The sequence below is a fragment of the Myxocyprinus asiaticus genome, chromosome 44 (genome assembly GCF_019703515.2).
Source record: "Myxocyprinus asiaticus isolate MX2 ecotype Aquarium Trade chromosome 44, UBuf_Myxa_2, whole genome shotgun sequence".
NCBI classification, from domain to species: domain Eukaryota; kingdom Metazoa; phylum Chordata; class Actinopteri; order Cypriniformes; family Catostomidae; genus Myxocyprinus; species Myxocyprinus asiaticus.
In genome coordinates this window covers 32,110,556-32,129,537 of record NC_059387.1, presented here as the reverse complement: position 1 = coordinate 32,129,537, position 18,982 = coordinate 32,110,556, and the positions used below count along the sequence as shown (strand labels likewise).

Sequence of the window (18,982 nt, the reverse complement as noted above, 5' to 3'; positions counted from 1 at the left end):
CAGACAGATAGACAGACAGACAGATAGATAGATAGATAGATAGATAGATAGATAGATAGACAGACAGACAGATTATAGACAGACAGACAGATATATTATAGATAGACAGACAGGCAGATAGATAGATTATAGATAGACAGACAGACAGATAGATAGATAGATAGATAGATAGATAGATAGATAGATAGATAGATAGATAGACAGACAGACAGATTATAGACAGACAGACAGATATATTATAGATAGACAGACAGGCAGATAGATAGATTATAGATAGACAGACAGACAGATGATAGATAGATAGATAGATAGATAGATAGATTACAGACAGACAGACAGATTATAGATAGACAGACAGACAGACAGATAGATTATAGATAGACAGACAGACAGATAGATAGATTATAGATAGACAGACAGACAGATTATAGATAGACAGATAGATAGATAAATAGATAGATAGATAGATAGACAGACAGGCAGATAGATAGATTATAGATAGACAGACAGACAGATAGATTATAGATAGACAGACAGATAGATAGATTATAGATAGACAGACAGGCAGATAGATAGATTATAGATAGACAGACAGACAGATTATAGATAGACAGATAGATAGATTATAGACAGACAGACAGGCAGATAGATATATTATAGATAGACAGACAGGCAGATAGATAGATTATAGATAGACAGACAGACAGATGATAGATAGATAGACAGACAGACAGATGATAGATAGATAGATAGATAGATTACAGACAGACAGACAGATAGATTATAGATAGATAGACAGACAGACAGATGATAGATAGATAGATAGATAGATAGATAGATAGATTACAGACAGACAGACAGATTATAGATAGACAGACAGACAGATAGATTATAGATAGACAGACAGACAGACAGACAGACAGATTATAGATAGATAAATGGATAGATAGATAGATTACAGACATATAGATTACAGACAGACAGACAGATTATAGATAGATAGACAGACAGACAGATTATAGATAGATAAATAGATAGACAGATAGATAGATAGATAGATAGATAGATAGATAGATAGATAGATAGATTACAGACAAACAGACATATAGATTATAGACAGACAGGCAGATAGATAGATTATAGATAGACAGACAGACAGATTATAGACAGACAGACAGATAGATTATAGACAGGCAGATAGATATATTATAGATAGACAGACAGGCAGATAGATAGATTATAGATAGACAGACAGGCAGATAGATAGATTATAGATAGACAGACAGACAGATTATAGATAGACAGATAGATAGATTATAGACAGACAGACAGGCAGATAGATATATTATAGATAGACAGACAGGCAGATAGATAGATTATAGATAGACAGACAGACAGATGATAGATAGATAGACAGACAGACAGATGATAGATAGATAGATAGATAGATAGATTACAGACAGACAGACAGATGATAGATAGATAGACAGACAGACAGATGATAGATAGATAGATAGATAGATAGATTACAGACAGACAGACAGATTATAGCTAGACAGACAGACAGACAGATAGATTATAGATAGACAGACAGACAGACAGATTATAGATAGATAAATGGATAGATAGATAGATTACAGACAGACAAACAGACATATAGATTACAGACAGACAGACAGATTATAGATAGATAGACAGACAGACAGATTATAGATAGATAAATAGATAGACAAATAGATAGATAGATAGATAGATAGATAGATAGATAGATAGATAGATTACAGACAAACAGACATATAGATTATAGACAGACAGGCAGATAGATAGATTATAGATAGACAGACAGACAGATTATAGACAGACAGACAGATAGATTATAGACAGGCAGATAGATATATTATAGATAGACAGACAGGCAGATAGATAGATTATAGACAGACAGACAGACAGATTATAGATAGATAGACAGACAGACAGATGATAGATAGATAGATAGACAGACAGACAGACAGACAGACAGACAGACAGACAGATAGATTATAGATAGACAGACAGATAGATAGATTATAGATAGACAGACAGACAGATTATAGATAGATAGATAGACAGACAGACAGACAGATTATAGATAGATAGACAGACAGACAGACAGATTATAGATAGATAGATAGTTAGATAGATAGATTACAGACAGACAAACAGACATATAGATTATAGACAGACAGACAAATTATAGATAGACAGACAGACAGATTATAGACAGACAGGCAGACAGATAGATTATAGATAGACAGACAGACAGATAGATTATAGATAGATAGACAGACAGATTATAGACAGACAGGCAGACAGATAGATTATAGATAGACAGACAGATAGATAGATAGATTATAGATAGACAGACAGACAGACAGATTATAGATAGATAGACAGACAGATTATAGATAAGATTTTTTTTTTTTTTTTACAAAACTAACAGTAGAGGACGGTAATGCACTATTTACGTTTGCAAACCGCTGTTTAACGAAAGTGTGAAAGTAGTAGTTAGTTGCTGTCAGTCAGGAGGATTTGTTTGTGCTTGGAAACATGTTGTATGCAGCTTTTAATTGTTCGAATCGCTCCTCACTAGGGTCTAGCATAAGGTTTTATCGGTGTTTAGGTTGTTGTTTAATTTAGTTTTATCACCCAGGCCACATTCTCAAAATTATGTATTGCTCCTGCCCCCAGTTATTATGAGTAAATGTTTTATTCTTAGTGATTCATGATGTGCTTTGTTTAATTAGCACTTAAACATCTTTCAAATACAGTGCTAGTATTGGAGTTTGGATGTTATAGTTCACTTTTTTAATTGAAAGTGAATGGGGACTGGTGCTGTCAAGCCCCAAAATGACAAGCTAGGCACCTTAAAGGCATCATGAATGTAGTCCATAAGACTCATGTGTTCTATTTAAAGTCCTATGAAGCCATATGATAGCTTTTGACAAAAATTAAGTTGGTATTCATTGAAAATCTTGAAAGGATGTCCAATTTTTTTTATTCCTCCATTTACCTCTATGAACAAAACCCCTCACCTGATACATATATAATCTATGAAAAAAAAAGCTTAATTTGGTGAATATTTACATATTGACGATTGAAACGGATACAAGTGTCACCAGCACTGTTTATGGACTAAATCATGATTATTAATAGGAAATGTAATAAAAAAGACATTATTTAACATATATATATATATATATATATATATATATATATATATATATATATATATATACATATATATATCCTTTATTGATGGTTGAGTTCATGTTGACTGACAGAGTCGCTAGAGAAAGGCAAAAATCTTTTATAATGCCAAAATACCGAACAATTTACAATTGTTGATCTACTTTTGATGAATAATGATCTACTGTTAATGAATTACTGCTTATTCTGTATTTATTAGCCCATATGACAATGTTTACTTCATAGTATTTCTGTTGTAATACATTGTTGATCATAAGAGTGCATAATTTGTTTGGAAGCACAGACATTTCAAAATAAAAGGTCCTTTTGTCGTTTGGGCTGGCTTGTTCATAGTCAAAAGTCCTGCGTTATGCACTGAATCTTCAGTTTTTTCTGGTTATTATTGGGATTTTGGTTTCACCAAGGGCGTAGATTCCAGGATCTTTTTGGAGAAATGTCCTCTTGTCTAATGAAACAAAAATGTAACCGTTTGGCCATAACGACCATCGTTATGTTTGGTGGAAAAAGGGTGAGTCTTGCAAGCCAAAGAACACCATCCCAAACGTGAAGCATGGGGGTGGCAGCATCATGTTGTGGGGGTGCTTTGCAGCAGGAGGGACTGGTGCACTTCACAAAATAGATGGCATCATGAGGAATGAAATTTATGTGGATATATTGAAGCAACATCTCAAGACATCAGGTAGGAAGTTAAAGCTCGGTCGCAAATGGGTTTTCCAAATGGACAATGACCACAAGCATACCTCCAAAGTTGTGGCAAAATGGCTTAAGGACAACAAAGTCAAGGTATTGGAGTGGCCATCACAAAACCCTGACCTCAATCCAATAGAAAATTTGTGGGCAGAACTGAAAAAGCATGTGCGAGCAAGGAGGCCTACAATCCTGACTCAGTTACACCAGTTCTGTCTGGAGGAATGGGCCAAAATTCCAGCAACTTATTGTGAGAAGCTTGTGGAAGGCTACCCAAAACAAGTGACCCAAGTTAAACAATTTAAAGGCAATACTACCAAATACTAACAAAATGTATGTGAACTTCTGACCCACTGGGAATGTGATGAAAGTAATAAAAGCTGAAATAAATCATTCTCTCCACTATTATCCTGACATTTCACATTCTTAAAATAGTGATCAGATGAAACAGATGAAAAGCACGAACATCTGGAGCTCAGTTTAAAACAGGAAATCCTCCTAAATAATGGATAATTCTGCTTAAAATGTTGTGTTTGTGCTTATTTTAAATTTAAGCTGTATCTGGGAGAAACATCGTGCCATTTTTTTTTTGCTCTTCATTTGTCTTTTCAGACTTTGTGCTTTAATATCAAGCGGTAACAATGACAAAGTGATTGATGTATTTAGTCATAAAATCAGAGACTCTCCCCTTGAAATCCGAATGCAAGTGGTCACAGGAGACGCATTTAAGAGACCATGTGTAAACAGCGATGCATCTTGTCTGACCACATCTGATCGGATCACCCGAGACACATCTTAATATCAGGTGTAAACAGGGTCATTGGTTTTGAACAACATGCGGGTAAGTTAATGATGGCAGAAATTTCAACAGGTCTTGTTTCAGTCTTGAAACAGTAATAAATCCTTGTGACTGTTTTAATAAAGTCAGGAAATTAAGTCAACATTAATTAAATGTTGTATAAATGGTCATCAGCAAACTTTTAGAATACATCAGCACACTAGAGCCGAGTCTGAACACATATTCTTTGCATACGCATAACTATGCCAAAAAAACAACATGCCAATGGATTGTGGTTTACGAGTCCTCAGTATTCATAATACAGTAAGCGAGAAATACCTGTTTGACCTATTTGCAGAGAGATTCTAAAGTGCGCATCAACTGGACACTTTACTTTACATAATGCCTCGGGAACTGATTATTTTCATGGTAGTTGTTACTACGTCATATAATCAGGTCATGAGACAATGTCTATATTCCTGGATGAAACAGGTCCAGAATGGATTCATACTACTCACCTGCATACCTATTAAACACACTTTCTTCGGCAAAGAAGTGTGTTCTTCATCAAATGCAGTACATACTCTAAAATTACTCAGTTTCGGACACAACTAATGTTTCTCTGCTCTAATTTAGTTTGTGTATAGTAGAGGAACATTGTCTTCCAAAATTCCAAACTTCACACATGAATGGAACGGAATCTTTTAATAAAATATTTCTTCAGCAGCTAAGAAAATTAAGTAAATGTGGTGCTGAGGAACAAGTAAACAAAGAAGTTTTTTGTTGATACTTTCTAATTATTTAAGGTAAAATCTGAAGAAACTCAAGTTCATAACTGTAATTTTGCATGTTTTGTAAGGGGCAATCCTCAGTTTTTGCTACTTGGAGTTAGTTTGTTGTTGTCGGGTGGGAAAGTTTTGATCGTTTCCCCCTTAACACGGTGGTCTCCTCCCCATTCTCTCCTTCCTCTTGTTCCAGTCTTCCTCTCTTCACAAAGTGCTGGATCCTGGACTCCAAACTCTCACAGCGCGGCCGCTCCAGAAGTGGCTGGTACTTTTTCTGTCTGGAACCTTCCATTAGCCAACATTGCAGAGAGGACGATGTCTCACCTGGAAAAAATAAAAAATAAACACTAAGAGTATCAATCAAATTCAAAAGTAGCTGTTTGAAAAAATATCTCCGTTTGTAAAACGGGTTTAATGTAAAAAAAAAAATGTAAAAACAACATGTAACATTGGCTATGTTCAGAACAGCATACTACTTTTGCATACTACTTTTGCACACTGTGCACTTTTTATGTATGCAGTGAAATACTGGAATTATCTACTACATGCCAAAATGGGCACCATAAAAGGGGTTTTCAAACTTTTGATGCCAAGGACCCCAAATATGCCAACCACTTTGCGACGGACCCACTCCTAAAATATATAAAGGTCGCTGTATATTTCTGTGTATAAAGACCAGAGAAAGAAATTTAAGTGTGATATTATATAAAGACAGGTAAAATAATGAGCTTTTATACTGTTATTGTACTAAATCCAAAAGAAATAATTAAAATATTATCTGTAGGGATGTACCGATGTTTCGGCCAATTATTGATCAAATTAAAGCCATTGGCTAGAACTATCGATATAAACCACCAATATCAACCACCGGTTTTTCATATCAGTGTTTTCATGCTTATGATCGCCAATATGAAAAACTGATGGTTCATTTATGATTAAGATACATTTATTTCATTGCATTAAATTTATAATAATGTTCAATGGAAATTATATATTGTAAGAACAATAAAATGGCTTTTTTTTTTTTTTACTTTTTTACATTTTTAATGCATAATAAAGATCGTTTCGTTCTATAGTTTTTTGTTAAATTGGTATTGTAATGTCAAAAATGTTAATTTCGGTGCGTCCCTATTATCTGGAAAATATTTAGCCAACTTTATAGTACATTGACAACATATCTTTTTTTCTACTCAATAATTGAGACATTACATGTAAAACCTGAAGAGAAACATCTGAATTAAACTAAATTGGCAATAATGTCAAATTCGGTAAACATTGTTTTTAACTTTTTGACATTTAAGAACACATTTCTTTCTCTGAAATTTTCCACAGACACCCTAGCACCCCCTTGCAGCCCCCTGGGGGTCCCCAGAGCCCAATTTGAAAACCCTTGCACTATACAACAGAGCACACTGCACTGAGTACTGCACTCCCAGTGCGACAAATGAATCTGAAACAATAACATTGAGACTTTTAACATGAATTCATTATATGTCTGCATTGCCAAAAGTTAAGATATTATAACACAAAATGTATAAAAAAAAAAAGAAATATAACCATATCTGAGATGGTATCTGGATGCTATTGCCTGAATTAAACGTGCAAAGTAATGAGGTCATGTGACAATGTAGAACACTGACGTTTGCATATTGCCTCCTGTTTCATACAGCATACTACGTTTTTAATAAAGGCAGTACGCAGTATGCTAGTATTCCATTCCAAACATAGCCATTGTGTCTCAGGAATGTTCCGTTTTGTGCTTTGGTTTCTGTATAATGCTGCACAAACACACCTGTGGCTGTGTTCTGAAGGCCTTGAATCATGCCGAGCAGAACTTGGGTCTTGACTGAGGTCTGAACCCAGTGTTGGTGCAGAGAGTTCAGAACGTGGCTCTCCTCCTCAGGTTCAGTCCTCCAGTTCACACCCTCGAAATGACAGTCATATAGCACCAGAGGGTAATCCACCGCCATACTAAAGATACAACAACACACTGATCTACTGTATAATCAACAATCACTAATACAGACATGAAGACTGTATAATCATAGGTCTGATATTTAGGCCTTCTGGCTCATGCTGGTCTAAGCCCTGAAATGACAGTGGAAAAGCAACAAGTGCAAACACACTCCGAGTCTAGCTATGGAAATATTAAAATGTCGCCCACCTATATTGAGGTTTCCTTGGGTTTTTCTCCACATCAAGCAGTTGATCAATGATTTCTGGAGCTTCAAGCTTCTGTCCAATAAGAAGCAGCAAAGCCATCATGCAGCGAACCTGTGGCCGAGCAGAAAAACATAAAGAAACCAAAGTTTAGATCCAGAGACTTCACTTTAATACACTGCTAAAGTATTTGGACCTATGTTCCATTCAATTAAATGAATAGTTCACCCAAATATGAAAATTCTGTCATCATTTACTCAACCTCATGTTGTTTCAAACCCCTAGGACTTATGCAGAAAACAAAAGGAGATGTAAATGAATATTTCCATCCGTTTTTTCAAAGGTAGTTCAAAGCGACTCACTTTAAAGCTGAAGTGTGTAACTTTGTGTTTTTATATTTTTGTTGTGTTTTTACTCTTATTCCAGCTTAATATGCAGAGACAACTGCAAGTAAGCAATTTGTAGATTGATTTCCTCAGACAATATCACCACTGTGTCGTTATAAAAAGTCCTCTGTTTGTTTTGAGCGACCCGTTCATATGACTCAACAACATTGACTCGACCAATGGTGTGAGTTGGGGGCGGGACTATTTTTTGTTCGATCAACAGCAGACAGGAGGCATATTCAGAAAGCTTTTTTTTTTTTTTACAATTACTTTCAGTGGTGCTAGTGGCGCAAAAATTACACACTTCAGAATTAAAATGTAACAAATTATCATTAAAAAAAATAATATGAGTATTCCATGTTACTTGTTTGTCAAATTCCAAGTCTTCTGAAGGCATATGAGAATCTTGACATCTGTTGTGTGCTCATGAGCACCATGTGAGAAGCTCATTCACAGTGGCTCGTGTTGTCACCCGAAAAACCCGCATGAACATAAGCATGCCACTGTAAACGAGCTTCACTGAAAAATTACTTACATTTCAGGTTGTTTTTATTAGGGATGCAAACTCAGGAGAGGTGAAAAAGGTGAGACAGTCATAGCAGGTGTTCCAGATGTACATTTTCAGTTGATTTGTGTGTTAAATTTAAAGCTTTATTTTTTATTTACTTTTACGTTTAAAGTAACACTTTCAAGTGATTTTAATAAGAAAAATGTAGAAAATTTTACCAAATAATTTGGCAAACAAGAAACAAAATCCCGCACACTGCTGTTGCTTGCGATTAAACAATTTAATTAATAAATACAACATTTCAGTCATGCGACCTTCACCAGGTATTTGAAAAAAGTGTGTATCACATATGTATTGAGTAGCCAATCAAGATCAATTATAAAACCGTCATAGCCAATGACATTCAGTAAAAGAGTGACAACCTATCCCTTTATTTCAATTAGAAAGACAAAAGAGAGGAATACACCTCCTAGTGGACATTCCACACAGATATAACCTCTGAAGATACCACATCAAATAGACATCAGGAAACAACAAATTAATGAAAAAAATAACTAACCAAAGTTAGAAATAATAAAGAAGTCTATACAGTATAATCCCCTTAATCCAATAATTCATCATCAAGATTGCACATAAAACACAATTCAAAATACATTTGTTTACAAAATATATCAAAATTACATTTCCACTGCATAGTATAAACTTGCAAATCATGTTGTGTACAAAATACATCTCAATTTCATCATCACAGCATAACATTAAATGGAAGCTCATCATTAAGACCCATTGGAGCTAACGTTTGGAGAGAGTAAAGACCTCACGTCTCTGTTGTACACAGTCTATATCTTTACCTTTAGGTGGCACCTTTACCTTTTCAATCCCAATGAATCGTAATGTTGAAACATCATGATTATAATTAATTAAATGAACCGCAACTTGATAATTCATATCCTTTCGTCTAATGGAACTTTTATGTTCATGTTCGTATTAATTTTAAAATTCTGTTAACTATGTACAAAGCTTGGAATGGTCTAGCACCGCAGTACTTAAGTGACCTTCTACCACGCTATATTCTATCACATTCATTACGATCGCAAAATTCTGGCCTGTTAATAGTTCCTAGAATATCAAAATCCACAAAAGGAGGTAGATCCTTTTCATATTTGGCTCCTAAACTATGGAATAGTCTCCCTAACACTGTTCAGGACACAGACACACTCTCTCAGTTTAAGTCTAGACTAAAGACTCATCCATTTAGCCAGGCATACTGCTAATTTATCCATCAACTCACAATTACGCTGCTTTAGTTAGGTCTGCCAGAACCAGAAATCAGAAACACTGATCGTGATCTATAACTCTGCAATAAATTGAATGGCATCTATGCTAATAATTGGTAATTGGTATGCTAATATTCGTTTCCCTGTCTCAACCAGGGGACTCCTATCCTGTGGTCACCAGAACCGGCTGGATCCAGCTCCATTCCTGCTTCGTGTTGGACTCCACTGCTACGTGTCGCTGAGTGATGATGACTAATAGCAGCTGGTGCCAGCCAAACATCACTTCAGTCTATTAAGATGGACTTCAGAGGATGAACTGATGCCAACTCCAACCATAAGACATGGGACACAACATAAAGTGCAACCGGAAAGTATTCACAGCGCTTCACTTTTTCCACATTTTGTTATGTTACAGCCTTATTCCAAAATGGATTAAATTCATTATTTTCCTCAAAATTCTACAAACAATACCACATAATGACAACATGAAAGAAGTTTGTTTGAAATCTTTGCAAATTTATTAAAAATAAACACGAAAATAAACATGAAAATCACATGTACATAAGTATTCACAGCCTTTGCTCAATACTTTGTTGAAGCACCTCTGACACCAATTACAGCCTGAAGTCTTTTTGAGTACGATGCTACATGCTTGGCACACCTATTTTTGGGCAGTTTCTCCCATTCTTCTTTGCAGGACCTCTCAAGCTCCATCAGATTGGATGGGGAGCGTCAGTGCACAGCCATTTTCAGATCTCTCCAGAGATGTTCAATCGGGTTCAAGTCTGGGCTCTGGCTGGGCCACTCAAGGACATTCACAGAGTTGTCCCGGAGCCACTCCTTCGTTATCTTGGCTGTGTGCTTAGGGTCGTTGTCCTGTTGGAAGATAAACCTTCACCCAGTCTGACGTCCAGAGCGCTCTGGAGCAGGTTTTCATCAAGGATGTCTCTGTACATTGCTGCATTCATCTTTCCCTCGATCCTGACTAGTCTCCCAGTTCCTGCCGCTGAAAAACATCCCCACAGCATGATGCTGCCACCACCATGCTTTACTGTAGGGATGGTATTGGCCAGGTGATGAGTGGTGACTGGTTTCCTCCAGACATGACGCTTGCCATTCAGGCCAAAGAGTTCAATCTTTGTTTCTCATGGTCTGAGAGTCCTTCAGGTGCCTTTTGGCAAACTCCAGGCGGGCTGTCATGTGCCTTTTACTGAGGAGTGGCTTCCGTCTGGCCACTCTACCATACAGGCCTGATTGGTGGAGTACTGCAGAGATGGTTGTTCTTCTGGAAGGTTCTCCTCTCTCCACAGAGAAACGCTGGAGCTCTGTCAGAATGACCATCAGGTTCTTGGTCACCTCCCTGACTAAGGCCCTTCTCCCCCGATCGTTCAGTTTAGCCGGGCAGCCAGCTCTAGGAAGAGTCCTGGTGGTTCCAAATTTCTTCCATTAACGGATGATGGAGGCCACTGTGCTCATTGGGACCTTCAATGCTGCAGAAATTTTTCTGTACCCTTCCCCAGATCTGTGCCCCGATACAATCCTGTCTCAGAGGTCTACAGACAATTCCTTGGACTTCATGGCTTGGTTTGTGCTCTGACATGCACTGTTAACTGTGGGACCTAATATAGACAGGTGTGTGCCTTTCCAAATCATGTCCAATCAACTGAATTTACCACAGGTGGACTCCAATCAAGTTGTAGAAACATCTCAAGGATGATCAGTGGAAACAGGATGCACCTGAGCTCAATTTTGAGTGTCACGGCAAAGGCTGTGAATACTTATGTACATGTGATTTTTTTTTTCGTTTTTTATTTTTAATAAATTTGCAAAGATTTCAAACAAACTTCTTTCACGTTGTCAATATGGGGTATTGTTTGTAGAATTTTGAGGAAAATAATGAATTTAATCCATTTTGGAATAAGGCTGTAACATAACAAAATGTGGAAAAAGTGAAGCGCTGTGAATGCTTTCCGGATGCACTGTATGCCATTGCCTGAAACACGGATTTAGGATAGACCTCACCGAAATTACCGGCCAGGTTGAACTGTGATGTACCTAACTGATCTCTGCCTACATCACCTCGGTCTAATGATGGAGTACACTCTTGAAATAGAATACATAGACTATCAATTAATTGCCAACAAAAGCCTTCATCAGCCAACTAACAAGGACAACTGCATCTATGTGAACTTCTGCAGTTAATCCAGGATGGACTTCAAAGACATTAGCCATTAATCTTACAGTTCATACAAAATCTGTGTTTCAAACACTGACCCTTAACACTTACTTAGTTTAATAATTTTAAACCATGACTTCCACTATACACAAGTAATATTGTCATTATATCCATGATGGTAGCCAGAGGGGAAATGGCCCCCACAGTGAACCACAGTGAAGGTTATTTTTCTCCATTAACCAACATCTTATGGAGCCTTCGGCTTGCTCACTGGGGTTATAAATAAAATTATTATTTAATTACTTATTTTTAAACACAATTCACAATCATATTTTATCAAACTACACAATTATGACTCTAAGACATTACAGATATTACAGTTTCATTTTCTGTTAATGCATGATTTTCTGTAAAGCTGCTTTGAAACGATGTGTGTTGTGAAAGGTGCTTTTTGACTTCACTGATGCGTTAAGTTGTCTAGTCATTTTTCCCTCATACCCCAACCCGCAAGGCCAAAGAATTAAATAAACCACATGTGTCGAGGTACATGTAATGACATCAGAGATAGAGAACCGTTTCCCTGTGCGGGGATGGCATGTTTTGTAGGTATTATTACATTGGGCACAACTGCCTCATCTATAAATGCCATTCGGAATAGGGCTTAACACAGTCTGGTTAGATGTGGGCTTGTTTTTCTTAAAAAGGGCATGAACAAAAAGATCTTTTAATTATTTTTTTCCTTTTAAAAACAATTATAGGGGGTTGTTGATACGTGTCTGCCAAGTCAGGATCCGATGACAACAGATGCCAGTGTTTTTTTTTTATACAATTTGAAGCAGGGGAATGAGTTGTAGTAAACGTAAAAGAAAACCTTTTCTCTTTTTTCTTACTAGTTTGCAATGATTCAGTGATTGTTTTTTGAAAAGCTGCCAAAAGTTTATATGCGTCATCAATCCACTTCTGTGGGTAACCGCGCTGGGTAAATTTCTGTCACGTTACCTCTTTTTCCATATAATCATTATCTGAATGACACAAACATCTTATTCTAAAAAACTGGCTTTATGGGAGACCCCTCTTTAAAGAAATAAGGTAATTTTTCTTATTTTTTGTACCAAACAATTTGGCCAAATTAGCATCAGAAAACATGCCTTTAGCTGAAAGGTGAGTTTGCATCCCTGTAAGCTTTAAAGTAAGTCACTATCGATTGCCACTGACCAAGATATTTATTAAAGCCTCTTCTCTTGTGTTCTGCATAAGATAGAAAGACATACAGGTTTGGAATAACATCAGGGTGAGTAAATTGAGACAAAATTTTCATTTTTGGGTGAACTGTTCCTCTAAAAGTATTTCTAATATCAAATCTCATGGAATGTGGCTTTGTCATGGAGCACGACAAGATGTGGAGCTAAAAGTGGAACCTTCTGAATTGGTCAAAATCAGATTCTCTATGCTAAAAAACACAAACAGATCAACAGTTTTTATCATCAAGTTGCAGTTTTAAGCATTTGGTGGAATCCTGACCTGGTGATATAGGAAAGCAAGACCCTTGACCTGGAACACAAAGAGCTGGTGAGGGTCATTAGGGCAGATGGGGTTGAGTTGGGCTGGCTGAACGGTGGCAGACAGGATGGTTCTTTGAAACTGTAAGACTCCATTGCCCACGTCCATCATACACAAGTTTCTGAAGTCATGTGTGCCCTCATACCTGCATGACCAGGGAAACATTACTATCCACTTCGGAAAACATTGATGTACCCGAACTCATCAATACAACCTAAATAAATTGATGTATTTTTCAATGATCTGTCCATTTATACGGTGCCCCCACAACTTCACTTTTTGAGCCAAGATTGCAATTGTATTTGAAAAACTGATGTCCATGTCAAATTCACACAGGTGTCCTACAGAGTTAGTTCACAGTTACAGTAGTTAGTAGCACAGGTGTAGTTCATTACAGTAACTCTGAACATGTTTTACGCATATTAGACGACCAGAAAGCTTCTGAATACTTTGTCGTCTACAATTTGGACAGTATTTCTATTGTCCACTTCAAACCTGAAAAGTTTATTTTTTGTTATCTTATGTATTTATATGGTGCATTTACCACAGTACAAAGTATTTTTTTAACCCTCCTATTGTCTTAAAGGGTTAGTTCACCCAAATATGAAAATTCTCTCATCATTTACTCACCCTCATTATATCCCAGATGTGTATGACTTTCTTCACCAGAACACATTTGAAGAAAAACAGAAAAATATCTCAGCTCAGTAGGTCCTTAAAATGCAAGTGGATGGTGATCAGACTTTTGAAGCTCCAAAAATCACAGACAGTCAGCATAAACATCATCCATACGAATCCAGTGATTAAATTAATGTTTTCTAAAGCAAAAATGATCGCTTTTGGTGCGACAAAGATCAATATTTAAGCACTTTTTAACTATAAATCATCGCTTCCAGTTAGCAGCGGTATGCACATGATGTAATCGCGTTGGCATTTGAGATACGTAGGGAACTGAGGCACGTGCATCACACCCCGAAGAGCAGCAGCAACGGAGTAGGAGGAATGCTGTACAGAAGCTTTGTTTGTTTTGGTTCAGATATGTATTTGTATCTGTTTGTTTACACACAACTTATGCTGGAATTTTGAACTGAGAGAAGAGCGTGAGATTACGTCCGTAACATGCCAATGCAAATTCGTAACACGAGAGACCACATGAACTCGGCGCTCTCGTGAATGCGCATACTGCTGCTGAACGGAAGCAATGATTTATAGTTAAGAAGTTCTTAAATATTGATCTTTTTCTCACCAAAAGTGATCGTGTTGCTTTAGAAGTCATTAATTTAACAGCTGGAGTCGTATCGATGACGTACATGCTGACTGTCTGTGATTTTTGGAGCTTCAAAAGTCTGATCACCATCCACTTGCATTTTAAGGACCTACTGAGCTGAGATATTTTTCTGTTTTTCTTCAAATGTGTTCTGCAGAAGAAAGAAAGTCATACACATCTGGGATGGCATAAGGGTGAGTACATGATAAGAGAATTTTCATTTTTGGGTGAACTATCCCTTTAAGAAACTGCACATTCCTTTTTTCCTTCGGGTCATTTTTGAAAACTATTTAAAAATGCACAAATTCTTAATTAGTGTAAAACGGCACTAAAGACCCCCCTTACAAAAATCTATTTTATTGTTGTCCCAAAGTGTATTATGATGGGGGGGGGGGGGGGGTGAATTATATACATATACTGAATATTAATGGAGTCATTTAAATAAATTTTCTTATTAAATCTGCACTACATAACTTTGTGCTCTCTAGTGACATCTGTGGTTGATACTCACACAATAACACTGTAAACTAAAAATATAAAATGAGAATTCAATAAAGATGGGGTTAAACCGGACAACGTGATCAGTTAACACGCAAGTAATGTTCGATTCATAAAAGCATGCAAACAATATAAACTAATGTCAAACAATTTGTTGCAGTGTTACAAGGGTTTAGGAAGGTGCCATAATAGATATTTCTGCCGTCGTATGTTTTAGGAGAAAATTATATGCAATTGGTATTTTACCACAGGGGGGGCCTTTAGCCCCGTTGTACCCTATCATAAAAAGTAATGTTGGTACACTTATTTACTAACATATTACCCCTTTAAAACTGTAAAAAAAAAAAATACTATGTTTGTGTGTGTAGACATGTGCATGTGTGTACAAACCCTGTTTGAGAGGAAAGTATGGAATTAGTGGGTAAGAAGCAGTACACATTGGAGCAGGTGGGGAAGCTAGAGAATGGGGCTAAGAGCTAAATTTGAGAATAGTTTGAATAGTTTTAGGTCAAATTTTATTTGTAAATGTACAAAAAACTATTTAAAGCTTTATAACATCCAGAAAGTCCGAAGGTTAAAGGTTTAAACTGGTTCTTCGCATATGGAACAAAATTAACCCGTTCAGACAATGAAAGGAACAATTTGCTTTAAATTGTTATTTCTCTTAAACAATTATATACAAAAATAAATGTTCCTTTTTATTTTGTTTGTTTTGATGGTCTTGACAACGTCACAACGTTTGGTTCCAGTACCAAAAACTATGCGGTTCTTATAACATATTTTTTAACTGTCCCAGGTCAAAAATGACCCTAAGACAAAAGTAGGGTTTTAACGTAAGACTACGTTTTCTCAATTAACAGCATTTTTTAGATAATGTTTATTGCCACAAAACATAATTTAGACTTTCCTTCCTTTATTTATAAAAAAAAGCATAAATATGTAAGGCACTTACAATGGAAGTGAATGGGGCCAGTCCATATAGCCAATTCTGGCTGGCCCCATTCACTTCCACTGTAAGTGCCTCACGATAACCACTTTTGTTGTTGTTGTTGTTGCTGTAAACTATAATAATTTTTACTGGTACTCAACATTATGCCTCAAATGCTGTTGATTGAGTTGCTGTTGATGACTGAATGCTGTTTTCATCCACTTACTGTTTGGCGGCCTCAGCCATGACTTCCACATTCAGGTCTCCACAAGGAAAGTAGTATCTGTAGGTTCTGGACTGACAGTCAAAGCGCGCACTGAAGCCAGTCTCTACAGGAGCCCATTGCAGTATCCTAATGTCCTGAGGCAGGACCCTGTTTAGCATCTTCACATAGGGTAATTCTTCAGAGACACCTTTGCCTTTGGCCTCCACGCCAGGAGGCACAGTCACACCTAAACCCCCTCCAAACTGTGAGGAACGCAGGTCAATGGATATAACCTGGAGAAGAGACAGAATATCACTGACTATTCCTTTTGATTGGGTTAACTTTTTTATTTACCATAATCCATCAGGGTGTTATAATTATGACTTTTTTTGTCATTCTGATTATATTTGATTATTCATGTTTTAATAATGGCACTGACAGTTCCAATTAAACAAAATCATATACCTGAGAGAAAGCACTGACACCTTTATCCGTTCGGCCACAGCGGTGATAGTTGGAAGTCTGTCTGTCTTGTATCAGTTTAGTTTTTAGCAGTGCCTCAAACAGTCGGGCTTCCACAGTGTTGTCTGTGTTTTCCTGGACAGCAAAGCCCTGATACTGCCAGCCGAGATATGCCAGCCGCAGGGCCACATGCCGGCGAGGGTGGGCAAAGAAATCAAAGGCCCTGTTTGCCCCTCGTTTCTTTCCTTTGCTTCTACTTTCTTCACCTTGCTGACTTTCTATGGGCTCTGAATGGAGATTGAGTGATGTTTTGGCCCCCTCTCCAACCCCAGCTCCATATTTCTCTGGTTTCAGTTGCTCTTTCAATCTCTCCACCTCTTCTCCCAAAGCCTTGACACGAGCTAGTATGGCTTCCTCTGCCATATCTTCACTAAACACAGATCTGTGAAACAATTAACAGGGTGGTTCAGACAACAGTTTTGCATGATCACTGCAGTTAATGTTGTATATGCATGCAGTTTTTGCAATGCATACAGTAAACAGAGATTTATGCAATAAATCAGTGAGGTTCACATATCAGCTCTGCATTGTAATTGTTTTGTTGCATTGCCAAAACAGCTACTCCAATAGACTCTATAGAGATCTGAAGGTATTTGAAGTGCAAATGTCCACGTGTTTGGCCACTATCGAGTCTTTGGGCGCCTCGACTTCTTAATAATCCCATACAATATATTATGTTAAACGGCAAAGAATATTACCTTTAATTATATCAACATCCTTTGTGATTTTTCATGAAAACGGCGAAACGACAAATAACTGTATTGGGACTTTTAAACACCGCACGGTAGCAGTGGCTTCCGTGAAATTACCGGTCACAATAAAAGTCCTAGACGCATTGAAAAATTAACTGTAGTGTCTCCCTTAAAGAAAATAATGTATCATTCTTTCCACCACCTTAACAAAGATGTCAACCTTTATTTTGTAATAAATTTCTCAATTATTTATGGAAGATTATTTATCCATATTAAGATTAAATGCTTGGAAAACAAACCTAAACCTTTAATTTATTTCTCGCAATTAAAATTAGGTTTGTTTTGTACGGTGGCTCTGAACCGCACAAAACAAGAGAGAAAAAAAATTTTTTTTTGAAGAGAGAAAAAAAAAATTTTTTTGAAGAGAGAAAAAAAAAAAAATTTTGAAGAGAGAAAAAAAATTTAAGACTTAGGCTCAGGAAAGAACTGAGACACTATTTTCTTTTTTTTTTATTATTATTATTTTATTTTATTTTTTCACTCTTATTTTTTTTTTTTCCACCGTGCGGTTCAGAGCCACCGTAGTTTTGTGTAAAGTTGTGTAAAAAAAAAAAAAAAAAAAAAAAAAAAAAGCACTAAAAAATTGTACGATTTTTTTTATTTGCATAACTTGACAGATGCAAATGGTTTTCTAGCCATATTTTTTTGTTTTATTTTTCTTTTCTTTATATGCTTAATAACATATTTAACATGCTTGTTGTCTGAATAAAAAAATATTTTCATAATTATAAGTAGGCCTAAATAAATAAACATTCAATCAGTATAATACTTGCTTTTTGTCTTGTTTATATTCAGCAGTACAGATAATATTTTTTTAAATAAATTTTACAATAAATAACACAGCATTCTAAGACGGTTACATACAAAACACCATCTTATAGGATAGACAGCACACCATAAGATAGAATGAGTTTTTTAGAGTATTTAAATATGACTAATTTTCCATAATTTTTTTTTTTTTTTTTAAATACATAAATAACAAAAAAACTCGCTAGGAAAAGTAAATGTAAAATGAACAAAAAATGGCCTTCCTTCAAAGATTCTCCGAAACTTGCTATCAGACACAACAGCATATATGTTCAGATTTATTGACTGAGTCTGATTTATCAGACTGATTTATTGTAGTACATCAAAATTATCATAATAATATGATTTCAAAGGGGAAAAAACACCCTCATATTTCAGAACCTTCTTGTACTGCAACTTTTTATAAAACTGGTTTCCCTTCTTTGATGACAGTTTTCTTC

At 36.3% G+C, this 18,982-nt stretch overlaps 1 protein-coding gene across 1 annotated transcript; it reads right to left on the bottom strand.

Moving 5' to 3' along the window:
- Positions 1-3,290: 3,290 nt before the first annotated feature.
- On the bottom strand, positions 3,291-17,782 carry LOC127434437 (tRNA pseudouridine(38/39) synthase-like). Its single transcript, XM_051687198.1, has 7 exons — positions 17,682-17,782; positions 16,927-17,365; positions 16,483-16,754; positions 13,525-13,708; positions 7,661-7,770; positions 7,289-7,467; positions 3,291-5,820 (listed from the first exon to the last, which is right to left on the bottom strand). The coding sequence occupies exons 2-7, from the start codon at positions 17,344-17,346 to the stop codon at positions 5,600-5,602; spliced, it is 1,386 nt and encodes a 461-aa protein (XP_051543158.1). The 5' UTR covers positions 17,347-17,365; positions 17,682-17,782; the 3' UTR covers positions 3,291-5,599.
- Positions 17,783-18,982: the final 1,200 nt, after the last annotated feature.

Coding starts and splice junctions, on each gene's coding strand:
- LOC127434437 (XM_051687198.1), bottom strand. CDS start 17,346: ATGGCAGAGGAAGCCATACTAGCTCGTGTCAAGGCTTTGGGAGAAGAG. Junction 16,755..16,926: donor GTGTCAGTGCTTTCTCTCAG/GTATATGATTTT, acceptor TCTCTTCTCCAG/GTTATATCCATTGACCTGCG. Junction 5,821..7,288: donor CCTTCAGAACACAGCCACAG/GTGTGTTTGTGC, acceptor TATTTTTTCCAG/GTGAGACATCGTCCTCTCTG.